Source organism: Penicillium cosmopolitanum (assembly GCF_028827165.1).
Source record: "Penicillium cosmopolitanum strain IBT 29677 chromosome Unknown utg000008l:1.0-4398992.0:1.0-4402845.0, whole genome shotgun sequence".
In the NCBI taxonomy this organism is placed as follows: domain Eukaryota; kingdom Fungi; phylum Ascomycota; class Eurotiomycetes; order Eurotiales; family Aspergillaceae; genus Penicillium; species Penicillium cosmopolitanum.
The window spans coordinates 123,595-137,243 of NW_026622678.1; the positions used below are offsets into that span (position 1 = coordinate 123,595).

The window sequence follows — 13,649 nt, forward strand, 5'->3', positions numbered from 1 at the left end:
ATAGGGGTGTTCTGTATGGGTGTGTGACCTCCACGAGAAATGCACCCACAAAGCACAGCCAGTAGGAAACAGGGTAGAAAAAGAAAAGAAAAAGAAAAAAGAAGTAAACAAAGGGCCCTGGTGAAGAGGGAGGGGGGGGGAGGAAGAGGAAGAAGAAGGTCGAAGTGGATTTCCAATGTTGACGGGTCGCCCGTTTGGGAGTTTCTCTTGGCCGACCGCTTCCTCCGCTTCCTCCTGTGTCTGCAGGGAATCTGCAGAGTACATCCTCAACTTTAATCCCTGGCTACATTTATATTTACATTTATTTTTAATTTTATTTCTATTTCTATTTTTATATTTCTATTTTATGTTTACATTTGTATTTACATGTACATGTACATGACAAGGTTGCCAATCAATCGTCAAATGTCCGTTCAAAGGCTAATGCAAATAAGCTATGGGGGGTAAAATAAGGTAAATCACAGAAACCAGAAAGGGACACCACATTAGAAGAACCATAATGCACATGAAAAAAGTCATCCAGGACAGAAATGAAATGAAATGAAATCATAAGAGAAGAGAATGTAAACCAGGCGCCCAAACCCCACGCTGTGCAGATCAAATGGCCGATTCCGGTGCCAACTCTTTCCTTCCACCCCAGCGTGCTTGTCCAAAGCAGCAAACAAGGCGAAGAGAAAGACAAACTGAGCTCCAGGTCACGCCTTGATAGTTTTTCTAATCCTCCCAGCTCTTCTCTACGGTCTCGCGGACGCGTTTGATGTATTCCTTGCGATTATCCTTGTACAGGTTCGATGCTTCGACGTTCGCCGGTGAGGAGGTGTTGGGATCATTGAGTAGACTGAAATCGAAGAAGAAACGAGTCAGTATGATTAAGGGAGAGGAAGGGAAAGGAAGGGAGAGAGAAAGATAACTCGATGGGCACAAAGAGTAAGCTTGTAAGCTAAACCGTACCTTTGAATACTCGTCAAAATGGCCGCCACATCGTAGGTGGGGCTCCATCGGTTCTGAAGAATGTCGAGACAGAGCTCACCGGTTCCGTAGACATTGGGATGAAACATCTGACTGATAAATTTGACGCCAGGGGGCTTGTTGGGGTATTGTTCCTCAAAGTTCATCACGAGGCGAAAGGTTCCATCCTCAAAGGGTGTATCGGCCGGACCAATGATAACGGCATTCCTATGGATGCGTTAGAAAAAGGAACACCAGGTTGAAAGATACCTTCACATACCATGTCATCACATTATCGGCAACGGGAGAGGCAGAGACACCAGCGGGAGGATCGGTTTGCATACGCTAAAGTCACAAAAGCCAATGGATTAGCGGGAGGGGCAAAATGACCGATAACGGGGAACCTTGGGGCACTAAAAAGGGCGAGGGGTCTCCGGAGAAATGAGAAACTCAATCCCTTCTAACGCAGCTGCTTATCGAACGTAAAAACAGTATCTGCAATGAGGTGGGTGGCCAATCTCGCGATTTCCCCGTAGACTGCCCCGGGCAGTATATGACATCGACATACCTTGAAGTCTCGCATGAGACGGCGGCGGGCAGAGGTCGACATGATGATAAATCTGTGAGCGGGAGGAGCTGGTAATAATCAATGAGAAAGTTCTGCCGCAATTTCAGGAGCAGGAGATCTAGGTGTGACGGTCGAGCACGCCAGATGAAGCATGAGAAGAGAGAGAGAACGTTCAATCAATTGAAGAGGGGCCCGGCCCGATGTTAGTCATCATTTGTTGCCTGAGTTAGTAGGCATCAAGATTGACGATTATGTCATATCATGTGATCTCCAGCGAGCCCGCCAGCCGAGGTATACGCGGAATGCCGCCTACCCGCCAACCGCAGTTAACCGCCCTACAATTGTTCAGCGTGCACCTTCTTCTCTTCTTTCTCTTCCTCCTCCTACTCCGTTGTTCCTCCTCTTGCTCCCTCTCCAGGATATCATCCATACAGTCATATCTCTCATCACAACCATGATCACCGCCCCGAGGCTGTCAACCCGCTCCGTGCGGGCTGCTCTCCCCGCATTCCGAGGCCAGAGACAGTTTAGCTCCGCACGCCCGTCGCTGAAGGAGATTCAAGAAGCGTATATTCTCAGTGCTGCCCGTACACCAACTGCCAAGGTATGGAAAACCTGTGCGACCATATAACGAATTAAGATTGCTCACCCTTCATACTACTTAGTTCAATGGCTCCTTTGCCTCGGTTTCGGCTCCCCAACTCGGTGCGGTCGCCATCAAGTCGGCTCTCAGCAAAAGCAACGTCCCCGTCGAGAAGATTACCGATGTGTACATGGGAAATGTTTTGCAAGGGTCGGTTGGTCAAGCTCCCGCTCGTCAAGCTTCTATCTTTGCCGGCCTGCCTTCCACCGTCGAGTCGATGACAGTCAACAAGGTGTGCGCCTCCGGTCTGAAGGCAGTTGCATTGGCCGCCCAGAACATTCAACTCGGTCTGGCCGAGGCACAAGTTGCTGGTGGTATGGAGAACATGACTCGCGTACCTTACTACATGCCTCGATCAAGCCAGCTGCCCCCCTTTGGCGAGATCAAGCTCGAGGACGGTTTGATCAAGGATGGGCTCTGGGATGTGTACAACCAGTTCCACATGGGAATCTGCGCGGAGCAAACCGCTAAGAAGTATGATGTTTCACGAGAGGATCAAGATCAATACGCTATTCGTTCCTATGAGCGAGCCCAGGCAGCCTGGAAGGAGAACAAGTTCGCCGACGAGATTGCCCCCGTCACTGTCAAGGGAAAGAAGGGTGACACCGTCATTGAAAAGGACGAGGGCTTTGAGAACTTGCGTGCCGACAAGCTGACTAGCCTGAAGCCTGCTTTCCTGCGCGATGGTACGGGTACCGTGACTGCTGGTAATGCCTCGACCATGAACGATGGCGCATCGGCGCTCGTCCTCGCCAACAAGGAGATTGCTCGGGAATTTGGCGCTGGTGGTCGGGTTCTGGCTCGCATTGTGTCGACCGCTGATGCGGCTATCGACCCTGTTGACTTCCCTGTGGCCCCAGCCAAGGCCGTCCCTATCGCTCTGGAGCGAGCCGGTATCACCAAGGACCAAGTCGCCGTGTGGGAGTTCAACGAGGCTTTCGCAGCTGTTATCAAGGCCAACGAGAAGGTAAACCATCCAGCTGTTTACGAAGATTCCATTTTCCATTTTTCGCGACTTATTGCTAACGTATTCTTTTTTTCGTTTTAGATTCTTGGTCTCCAGGATGCCAAGGTGAACATGCTTGGCGGTGCTATCTCCCTGGGTCATGCGCTAGGAAGCTCCGGCTCCCGTATTCTTGTCACCCTGCTTCACCAATTGCAGCCTGGTGAGTACGGCGTGGCGGCCATCTGCAACGGTGGTGGTGCGGCGAGTGCCATGGTCGTACAAAAGCTAGATCGCGTGGACTAAGTGATCCTATGTGGTCTACAATGTTAATGATACCCTCCATACCCTCTCTTGCCTCCTTCCAACTCCCCACACATCAAATTTAAATTCAAGTTGCAAATTGGGGAATTGAAGTCAATTTTATCCAAGTTGCCAGTGGTCTGTATATATATATAGGAGAGTTCAAGTTGTACCAATGCATATTTGCATATCCCGAATCAACTTGAATGGAAACCCTTGGAATTTAATTATTCCTTCAATACTAGTAGTAGCCCTGGAGTACTCCAGCAGTCTTTCACGTAAGTAGTACTAGTCGTAGCAACCTCTAATCAACTTGAAATACCCGTGGACTTCAAGTTTGAGAATCTTTTGATCGTCGATCACTGGCAGGAATGGCGCTAGTCCCGATCGGGGCAGCCCCAAGCATGGCGGGCCCAGCCAGCACCAAACATTCCAAGGTTCAACTTGAAGTTCCCACCTTTCTTACTCTTCAAGTTGATCAATTACTCTTGAAAATGCTACGCATTTAGTGAGCCTTCAACAAAATGCTTAATCCTATAGAACTACAGCTTCTTCCTTCCTGCTTCGGAGCTCTCTCCTGGTCGCCCGACGGTGAGCTTGCCGTGGCCGCAGGCGAGCATATCCAGATTTTAGTGCGTGCAATACACCCCTTCGCGAGTCTATCCAGGCCTATCCTAATGTTTAAGACAGACACCCAAAACTGGCGGCTTAAAATCAAACACGCCGGGCAAAGATGCCTGGGACATCACGCGGATTCGCGTCAACACGTTCACTAATGCCGAATGGGCACCTATCCCCCCTCAAAATCGGGATGATTTCTCTCTTGGTGCTGAGCAGTCAACAAGTACTGTCATTGGCCTAGCATGGTCTCCGGCGGGACTGGCTCGATTCCGCCGCAGTGTATTGGCTGTTCTGGGGTCAAACTTGATCCTGTCGCTGTGGGAGCCCATCGGGCCTAGGGCGATATGGACAAGAGTCGCGATTGTCAATCATACGCTACATCCTGACCCCTCGGCTCCCTCGACACTGACCGGTGAACTACTTCGCAAGGCAAATATTCGATCCTTCCATTGGTGCGAACCTCTGAAAACTCCAGTACCACCCGAAGATTCTGACCAGGCGTCGGAACCTGAGAGTCGATGGGGTGTTCAGTTGATGTCTGTTACAAATGATGCCAACGAGGTCGTTCTGCTACAAATTAAGCGGAATGCCAACTCCACATCATCTACCCGGTCCTATCATACCGAAAAGTTGACTTCTTATCAGCTGCTCGGGGAGAAGAACACACCCAAGCTTTGTTCTGGGTCAATTCTCCAGAAAACCCTTCAACTGAAATCACGAATTCTGTCAATCTCGACTGGACCATGGGGCCCTTTGCATGCAACGAAGAAGAATGGCGTCCATTCGACCTCGGCAATTATTGCAGCTGTGTATGGCAAGCAGCTATACCTCCTCAAGACGACCATCACCTTGCGTAGGTCGGATAACGGTACTAATACTACTGCGGAATACCAAGTTACGGCTGAGCTGGCAGACCATTCCTTGGCAGATTCATCATCAAAGTGGGCGTACTGTCAGATTGAAGGCCCAATAAAATGGATTCACACAGTGCGTCATTGATCTTTTTTTGATCTTTTGTTTCATTATGTTTCTTTTCTACTGGTTCTCAAAACATGTGCTGACTTTGACTACAGAACCAATCCCCAAAGATAAATTTGGTAGTTGGCACCTCCACCGGATTCCTTACTATCTCTATGTCCCGAGCTGCTTATCAAGGCACCGGAAAGGGCAAAGACCGATTTGAATTCTGGCCAACTTCTACATCATCATTTCCTATTGAGGACGGTGAGCCTCGAAATGACTGGGAACTTATCGCAGGTAGGTGATGGGAATCTTTCTATGCAGGGGTTGAAAATAAAACTGACCAGTGTCAGCCATGGCGACGCTGACCAACGAGCAAAATGATTCATGCGTGCTCCACCTGGGTACCTCGGCCGCACTAGGGGCTGCCATTGACTTGGAGACACCGATTTCAGTGGAAACAGAATCCGATAATAGTCTAGGCCTGCCGCAGTGGAGCAAGGTAATCAAGAACGTTCGTGAACAATATGATTTGGACCACGATTTGCAAGGATACGCCATGAATCGACTTTGGGGTTTAGCCTCCTACCGTGGTGTCGCTGCAGTTCTTGTTACTCGCCACCCGACAAATATGATTCAATACAAAGTCGCATCCGACGAGAGGGCCGTTGTTGGTTTTGCCTTCGAGGGTACCGAGGAAGCCCCAGATCTCGAGTCACTCTTCTCGCCTGTTTCCGACCTCAGTGAACGATCCGAAGGAAGTGGAAGAAAGAAGCCTGTCACTTTCTTGCTTTCGCGATGCGACAAAGATGATGAAATCAACACCGAGGATCAAAGACTCATCTACGCAGCAGCATGCTGTAGCATCGTGGATGAAAGCCTTGCGTCGACTCGCCCTCAAGCTCAAAGGGCCTTGAAACGTTTAGCAGTGAAGACAGGCGCCGATTTGAGCGAGGAAATATCGAAATGTACGAATGGTGCCTCCACGATATCGAGCAAATCGCCAGACCAGCTCTCCCAAGCAGGGGGTCACTTATTTGAGAAGTGCGATATTTGCGACGCAGGTATTCCTTGGGCCTCAGTCACGGAGGCCCAATGCGAAAGTGGCCATCTTTTTGGTATGTGAAGTATCACGCCATAGAAATACTTGGTACCGATCTGACATTTGATATAGTACGCTGTGGACTCACCTCCCTGGCCATTCAAGAGCCTGGCATTTCGAAATATTGCTCTACTTGCCAGACAGAGTTTCTGGATGAAGAATTGATTGTTCGCCTGCGTGATGAAGCGCTAAGTCCAGTCTTCATGAATGTCGCCAGGGCTTTCGATACTTGTCCCTCCTGCAACTCCAAATTCAAGTGCAGCAATCTTACTTAATACCCAACATGTCTACGACAAAGCTAATTGGGATTGTACTTGGGAGACTGGAAGCCACGATTTTGGATACAAATGGTCCGGATTTGTTCTTAAGACCACAATTTGATGATTTAGTTAGTGAATTGTGATCGAGTAGCTTTGCTACGTCAACCCAAAAAGCGCCCCAGCGATGGGATCCCACTCGTCGTCCCATCTGCGGGAACTCTCCTTCTGAGCACCTGCCCGAAGACTCGCCAGTTTCTGATCATCGTCAAACAACTCCACCAACCGGTCTAAGAGTTCCGTCGCACTGCCAAATCCCATCCCGTTCACACCCTCGGTCACCAACTCCGGCCATGCCTCGAATCGACTCCAGCCGACCACTGGCAAGCCCGCACCGAACATGTCTACAACTTTCATTGGGAGATCAACCCCGCTACTGCTAGTGTGCAGACTCACTCCCAGAGATGCCGATGCGAGCAGACGGGCATAGTCGGATACCGTCAACCATGCCGTGCGGATGGTGACTTTTTTAAGCTTGCCGGCAGTTTCCAGAGCGGCAATCTTCTTCAAATACATCTCCTTCTGCGGACCCTTACCCGTGATGATAGCCAGAATATGCGGCAGGCGTGGCTGGGCTACGGCCTGTTCCGAATACTGGAGCAGGGCATCGATAAGGACCGAGAAATCTTCATCCGGGGTCCAAGAAGTCGAGCTGACCAGGACTCGAAGTGATCCCGATTCTAACAAGGGACGCACGTCTTTTGTCTCCGGTAGAGTCGCCAGGAACTCGTTGCGGGCTTTGGGGTCAGTGATGGGCTGAAAGTGACTGGCAGGACGATCATGGAGCGGCAGGATGGGAGCCTGAAGCTGGAAGTCCTTCTTGAGGACGGATCGCATGGCATCGGTCACGCATAGGTGGGCCGAAGCCATCTTGCAGAACGTCTTCTCATACCAAATCGACAACTTGACAAGGGGGTGTGTTGGGCCGAGCTTCAATGCTAGGATGGAATATCCGAAATTATGCCAGTCGATGACCAAGCGCGTTTGTCGTAGGAAACAAGTTATCGAGGAGACTGCTAGCGTGGGAATCGAAGGCGGGTTCTACTTGACCATCAGCAAATGTCCAGATCATAGGATAGATACTTAGATAGGATCGACGAAATGGTTGTCAAACGACATACCTGGACTAGAAGCCATCTTGTTGGCGGGGAAGTATATGCTAGGCACTTCCATAGACATGCGACCTGGAAGAGCACCTTCAGTGGCCCGTAGATGACAAACAAGAGTTTATTACTTGTTTGAAGGTATGCGGGGTGGGGACGGATAGGAATAATGGAGATGTCGGGGTGTGATTCAATATCAGGGTGAGGATCGGATTCTAAAAAAATGAGGTTCAAATGTTAGCTATACTGCGCTGCCCTCGTGTTACTTGGGGTATGTAGCCCAGCCAACTCACCCTTATAACCAATGATCACGACGCGTCCCCGTTTCTGGCAATACTCAGCGCATGATATTGCATGCGCGGGCTCCGTCCTATATCACCCAAGACAAGAATTTGCACACTCCGTTTCTCCTTCGGGTCGGAGGTTGGCTTGTATTGGGATGGGAGAAGCAGAATGGCCACGGTCAGGGCGGTTGAGAGGCAGAATGCGATGGTGATGAGGGATTCAATCATGGTGGTGGTGGTAGATGGTGCAAGAGGCTGGACCTCGTTGCAATTATCGATCACAATAGCATTGTACGGTAGTCGGAAGTGTAGTGTAAATGTAATGTGTACAATGTGTACAATATGGGATGCCCGCGGAGGTCGACTTATCGATAATAGCACGTGATTTAAGGCATATACGATAAGATAAGAGTCCCGCGATAAGATACCTGGTCACGTGGCTCCCCCAAGGTTCCCGCGCGATTGGCCGCCCCCAGCGGTTCGAGCTTCCTCCGTCAAGCCCAGCTTCGATACTGCTCGGCATTGCGCTGCGCTAGTTTTGTTTCACATTCATATTCACATTTATTCGGTCTCCATCGATTGCGCGCAATGCTGTCTGTTTTTACTGTCCTTATTCCCGCACTCTGAGCTTAGCAGGCTCCCCCCATAACCGTCCATCTCCTATTCCGCTTGCGACACCCACTCAACCCCCCCCCCCCTTCTCCAGACAATGTCGACGGGGGCACCGCCCCTGAGTGCGGATATCGCACCGGTCAATGGAAATACACATGCACACGGTCACAGTCGTGGCCGTGGGCATACTCGATCTCGCTATGCCCAACCCCCGCCGGCCCCTCTCTCGCTGGACCTCTCCAATGCTCCCCAACCGCCACCGGACATGACCGACTCTGTCAATGGCAATGGCTCATACGGACACGCCTCCCAGCCATCCTGGTCTCAGCATAACCACAATGACTCCCATTCTCACGGTCACAGCCATTCCCACTCCCACTCCCACCCCCATTCGCTTGCGCACCACGGCCATACCCACAGCGTGTCCTCAATTCACCATGACGCGCCACACGCTCATGATATGAACCTACAAGCTACTTCTGTGAATTCAGAGACTAGCTCCAATCAAGTGTGCGTGGATATACAGAAATCTCGTGCTGAAGTGACGACTGACACCTCCCAGGCATGAAGTGCTAGCCGGCGCCCTAATTGCATTGCCTTGGATAGCACTGTCCTGGTACCCAAGGAAATGCGCGCAGCAGAACGCAGGCGATCTAGATGCCTCTGAAACAACACACAAAAGCTCCGTCGGAACCGTCGAACAGGTCGGACAAAAGGCCTGCATCTTGACCGCAGTTACGCTTCTTCTCTTCGGATTCCTTCAATTGATACGCTTGAACAGGTATGCCGATGGCTCTAAGGGCCTCTCTTCCATGAAATTCCCGACACCCAGTGCTCAGAGTGGTCAAGCTGCTTTCCTGCAGATATGCTCGGTTGGACTACCCATATATGCAGCACTGAAAGTAGGAGGATTCCTAGTTGCCTTCGCACTTCTTCTTGCGACGGCTACCGGGATGCCTAAGCTAGTCGCTTCGGATCCTCGCATTGCTGTACAGGAAAGATACAACCGGAAAATTTTCACGATTTCGCTTTTGGGAACGGCTACTGTGTTAAGCTATCTAGGCCTGAACAAAACGTGGGATGCGTGGCCATTGACTGGGTATCTTGCTTTGGTACTCTCAGTATTCGCCATCTCCCCTCCTTTCCCTGCTCTTCGCCGTCAAGGACCCATTCCAGAGCCAGGCCTCGTTGCTGAGTCACTTTCAAAGGACAAAGCCTCGGGTCTCAGCCAATCTACTGTCATTGTTACGACCGATGCTCCTCTCGCTCTGGTATCGGGAGGTTTCCTCCTTGTTCTAGCCATGATTGCCTCCGGAGGCTTACCTTTTGGTTTGGCGGACTCGATCTATGTTCTGGCCCCGGCCGGGCTCCTTGCAACCGCACTGGTATTTTCATCCCCCGCTGGTATCCGATCATCTAGCAAGGTTGGTCTTGCAGTGGCTACTGGATCCGCGGCCCTTCTTTCCTCTCCACATATCCATGATGATATTATGATGGTCTATGTTGCGCGCTGTATTCTAGCTGCCCTTTCCTTCTTTGCCTCCAGGATGGACGATAAGCATTTGCGCCTGGATGCGCATTCACACAGCCATACACACCATCACCACAATCACTCCCACGGCCCTACAGAGGCGGGCGCAGTGACAAAGTGGCTTCTGCATCGCAGCGAGCCCTATCCACTGCTCTATAGCATTCTGAAGGAGAAGGACTCCCGTAGTATCTTCTACTTCATGTGGTGAGCGCTATTCCGATCGATCCTCGGTGTATACTCAACTAACGAATCACAGCCTGAACTTCACCTTCATGCTTGTCCAATTATCCTACGGATTCCTGACCGGCTCCCTTGGACTGCTCAGCGACAGTATTCATATGTTTTTCGACTGCCTTGCCCTGGTTGTAGGACTATGCGCAGCTGTGATGAGCAAATGGCCTCCGAATGCCCGATTCCCCTACGGCTATGGTAAAGTTGATACTTTGTCCGGGTTCGCCAACGGAATTTTTCTCATGTAAGGCGACACTGAACTAAGCCAGTATCAAATGCTAACCTTGAACAGGATCATCAGCGTGGAAATAATCTACGAAGCGGTGGAGCGGCTGTCATCGGGAAGCGAAATGCACCGCATCGGCGAACTTCTCGCAGTCAGCTTCGCTGGATTACTTGTGAACCTGGTCGGCATTTTTAGCTTCGAGCACGGCCACCACCATCACGGACACGACCACGGCCACGATCACTCCCACGGTAACGAAAATATGCACGGTATCTTCCTGCACATTCTCGCCGATACCCTCGGTTCCGTGGCCGTGGTTATCTCGACCATTCTGGTGCACTACTCTGGCTGGTCCGGGTACGACCCGCTCGCATCGTGCTTTATTGCCATCTTGATCTTTGCCTCGGCGGTTCCTCTCGTCACCAGTACCGCCAAAAGCTTACTGCTGACTCTGCCCGCGGACACGGAGTATAATGTTCGTGAAACACTGGCCGGGGTGAGTACCCTGCGTGGGGTGGTTAGCTACACAGTACCGAAATTTTGGCTCGACGATACCGGGTCGTCGTCCGACGGACACTCCCACGAACATGACCATTCCGGAGGATGTGACCATGGCCACGAACATGGGCATCAGCACAATCACAGTCACAGCCAAAGCCACGGTCACAGCCACAATCACAGCCACGCCCACGATCATGACGATCATGCCCACGCCCACGATCACGATCACGACCACGACCACGCGCATGAACATAAGAAACTGAAGGTTTTCGGTGTAATCCACGTGATAGCATCCCGAGGCTCCGACCTTGAAGATGTCCGCCAACGAACGGAGAGCTACCTTCGAGAGCAAAGCATGGATATTGTCGTTCAAGTGGAGCGCGATGGGGATAGCCGGTGCTGGTGTGGTGGTGGGAGCAAGTCCCCCTAGGACATACATACATACAATTCACTACAATATTATTTATCATGATCATGTAGGCCGGAGTGGCCATGTATAATTTGAAGGTTTCCCGCTGTTGAGTGTTTGTATATACCCAATTAACAAATTAGCGGTTGCAAAACAGAGCAAAGTTCATTGAATCAAATATTCTTGTGAAGATTTACGAATATGTTCTAATCGTGATTTGTATCGAGGTTTAAGATCGTTTGTTATAGTATTCCATCCGGGGTATCAGCGCTAAATTCAAGATTCGTCAACTCAGAACGGGACATGTCAAGTTAGGATGACATTATGGTATCCTGGAGCTTAGATATAGTTTAGTTTATCAAGCAGCATACGTCCATACCAAATACAATAGGGCGGCGAGTGCTAGAAACTCTTGCAGTGACGCGGGCTGCGGATTTCTCATGCCCAACCGCAGTGGAATGCATCTGCCTAATTTGCATCGCAGGATCGGGCCTATCCCTTTTGGTTGCCTGCCAAGGTGTTTTGGGCCTTGAAATCTCTGGATGTCCGCCGGTATCCTTTTTAGTAGCCGCGGCCATGCCGCGCTTCGCTTCTTGGTCATCTATATGGCCTAGTATTCGAATTCTCAGTCATCACTTCGTATCGGACCTTCATAAGCCCATTTTGTGTCGAGGCCAAATTAATGAACCCGCCCAGCGAGCATCAACGGGATATAGAACACGAAGTAGCTCCGAGACCAATGCCTTCCCCGAATTACGAGCCCACCATCGTTGACCGTCCAGTTCGCCGAGCAGGACGCCCCAATGCATAAGGATCAGTAAGGCCAGCGGTTGTCGTCGCCGCACATTATCCACAAACTCCTTGTCCACGGCAGCTAACCATGCAAGCACGTTGGCCGGGTCCTGGGAATTGCCGAATAAAGTAAAACAATGGCGCAGGTGCGTGATAACGTCCTTATTGATGCGATATTGGTCTGTATCGATGCTGGCCAGTGTTTCATCGTTCAGCGTCATCAGGCGATTCAGCGCGACGGCCGTTTCAGAGTCCAGCTCTGTCGGTCCGGAATCCCAAAGCTCCTTTTGGCGGGAAAATAGGCTTAGTTTTATCCACGACCGGCCGATTTGCATGATCTTTCGCACGCCTTGGAGAAGTTCAAATACCGTCACGATATTCTCAGTCATATTAGAACGTTCATCCCGCGAGCCGGTAAGCCACGGAAGAGCAATGCCAATGACGGTGGTAATGATAGACTGCGCCAGCACAGCCTCACAGTTCTGCGGGGTGAGATTGTCGATCGCGATACGGAAGGGACCAAAGGTGAGATTATGGTACTGGAGGGCAGTGTCGATATACGCCAAGGAAGTCGGCGACTCGACGATGGTGGCGAGGTGCAGTGAAGCTACGGCCAAGATTCCATTCATCAGAAAGTCGTATCGCAGCGCGAGTCGCGGAATCGTGATCTGCCACACCTCAAACTCCAAGGGGCCCGTGCAGAGGGTGCGAAATGTATCGGTGGAGAATTGATGCATGAGTTCTAGGTCGCGCACGGGGGAAATGGTAGACGGGGTTGAAGCGGCTGGACTGATGGGTGCAGCGGGACGGGGGGTTCCTGAGTCGCGAGTTGAGATTGAAGTATTTGGTCGGGGTGGCGCATCGCCATGACCATGGCCATGGTCATGGCCATCGCGGGGTGGTGCTCTTAGATAGGAGCATTGGAGTTCTCTGGAGGTACAATTGGAACAAGGGGGACCTTTCTCGTCGCACTGCAGGGGTTAGAGATGTGGGGTAACCGGGGTGATATGTGTACGAGTGATATTCGGAGAGAGAGCGAATGAGTACTTACCTTGACACGCCGCCGCTTACACTGGTCACAACCATTGCGCGACTTGGTATGCGTGCGACGAGGAGCCATGAGTCTGGGTTAGCCGGAATCAACTCGACATCGACCGGGGAGCTCGACCGGGGGGAGCTCGACAGTGGGAGTGTATATAAATCGAAAGTCGCAAGTTGGAAAGTCGAAAGAGGAAGTTCGCGACGTTGGAAGGTTGGAAGTCAGGTGATCGCGATATCGACAGGAAGGAAAGTGCTGCGCATCGCGCCTGCCGTTTTGAGGCATTGCACTGACTCGGGGGATTGCGCCTTCCTCAAGAACCAGAATGGCTGACTAACTCTTAACTCCGACTTCACCCAACTTCACCCAACTTCTTCACCTCTTCACATCCTCATATCATCATACTTCACACAGCCTCACACCTTCTCTTCTGCCTGGGATCGTTCCAAGTTTAATATTCCCAGATGCAAGGCTGACTGATCTATTCCAGACCAGCATGCCATGTGTCTGCATTTC

General features: G+C 51.0%; 6 protein-coding genes across 6 annotated transcripts; 3 read left to right on the plus strand and 3 right to left on the minus strand.

Annotated features, from left to right (window-relative positions):
- Nucleotides 1-714: 714 nt before the first annotated feature.
- Nucleotides 715-1,558, minus strand: ubc2 (E2 ubiquitin-conjugating protein RAD6; the record flags this gene model as incomplete). Its single annotated transcript, XM_056631221.1, has 4 exons — nucleotides 715-838; nucleotides 952-1,176; nucleotides 1,229-1,293; nucleotides 1,517-1,558. 4 exons carry the CDS (start codon nucleotides 1,556-1,558, stop codon nucleotides 715-717), a joined length of 456 nt encoding a protein of 151 aa, XP_056486772.1.
- A 412-nt stretch (nucleotides 1,559-1,970) lies between these two features.
- N7509_006585 (thiolase family protein) lies at nucleotides 1,971-3,408 on the plus strand (the record flags this gene model as incomplete). Its single annotated transcript, XM_056631222.1, has 3 exons — nucleotides 1,971-2,120; nucleotides 2,182-3,126; nucleotides 3,208-3,408. 3 exons carry the CDS (start codon nucleotides 1,971-1,973, stop codon nucleotides 3,406-3,408), a joined length of 1,296 nt encoding a protein of 431 aa, XP_056486773.1.
- A 512-nt stretch (nucleotides 3,409-3,920) lies between these two features.
- Nucleotides 3,921-6,363, plus strand: N7509_006586 (uncharacterized protein; the record flags this gene model as incomplete). Its single annotated transcript, XM_056631223.1, has 5 exons — nucleotides 3,921-4,037; nucleotides 4,096-5,013; nucleotides 5,100-5,283; nucleotides 5,334-6,104; nucleotides 6,161-6,363. Coding segments are annotated over 5 exons (2,193 nt in total), but the record flags the coding sequence as incomplete, so codon positions are not given.
- Nucleotides 6,364-6,504: 141 nt separating this feature from the next.
- Nucleotides 6,505-8,020, minus strand: N7509_006587 (chitobiosyldiphosphodolichol beta-1,4 mannosyltransferase; the record flags this gene model as incomplete). The annotated part of the gene is made up of 3 exons (XM_056631224.1): nucleotides 6,505-7,446; nucleotides 7,527-7,723; nucleotides 7,846-8,020. 3 exons carry the CDS (start codon nucleotides 8,018-8,020, stop codon nucleotides 6,505-6,507), a joined length of 1,314 nt encoding a protein of 437 aa, XP_056486775.1.
- A 481-nt stretch (nucleotides 8,021-8,501) lies between these two features.
- Nucleotides 8,502-11,323, plus strand: N7509_006588 (metal cation transporter MSC2; the record flags this gene model as incomplete). Its single annotated transcript, XM_056631225.1, has 4 exons — nucleotides 8,502-8,914; nucleotides 8,967-10,139; nucleotides 10,192-10,410; nucleotides 10,459-11,323. 4 exons carry the CDS (start codon nucleotides 8,502-8,504, stop codon nucleotides 11,321-11,323), a joined length of 2,670 nt encoding a protein of 889 aa, XP_056486776.1.
- A 629-nt stretch (nucleotides 11,324-11,952) lies between these two features.
- On the minus strand, nucleotides 11,953-13,214 carry N7509_006589 (Zn(II)2Cys6 transcription factor domain-containing protein; the record flags this gene model as incomplete). The annotated part of the gene is made up of 2 exons (XM_056631226.1): nucleotides 11,953-13,065; nucleotides 13,146-13,214. 2 exons carry the CDS (start codon nucleotides 13,212-13,214, stop codon nucleotides 11,953-11,955), a joined length of 1,182 nt encoding a protein of 393 aa, XP_056486777.1.
- Between the last annotated feature and the right edge of the window lie 435 nt (nucleotides 13,215-13,649).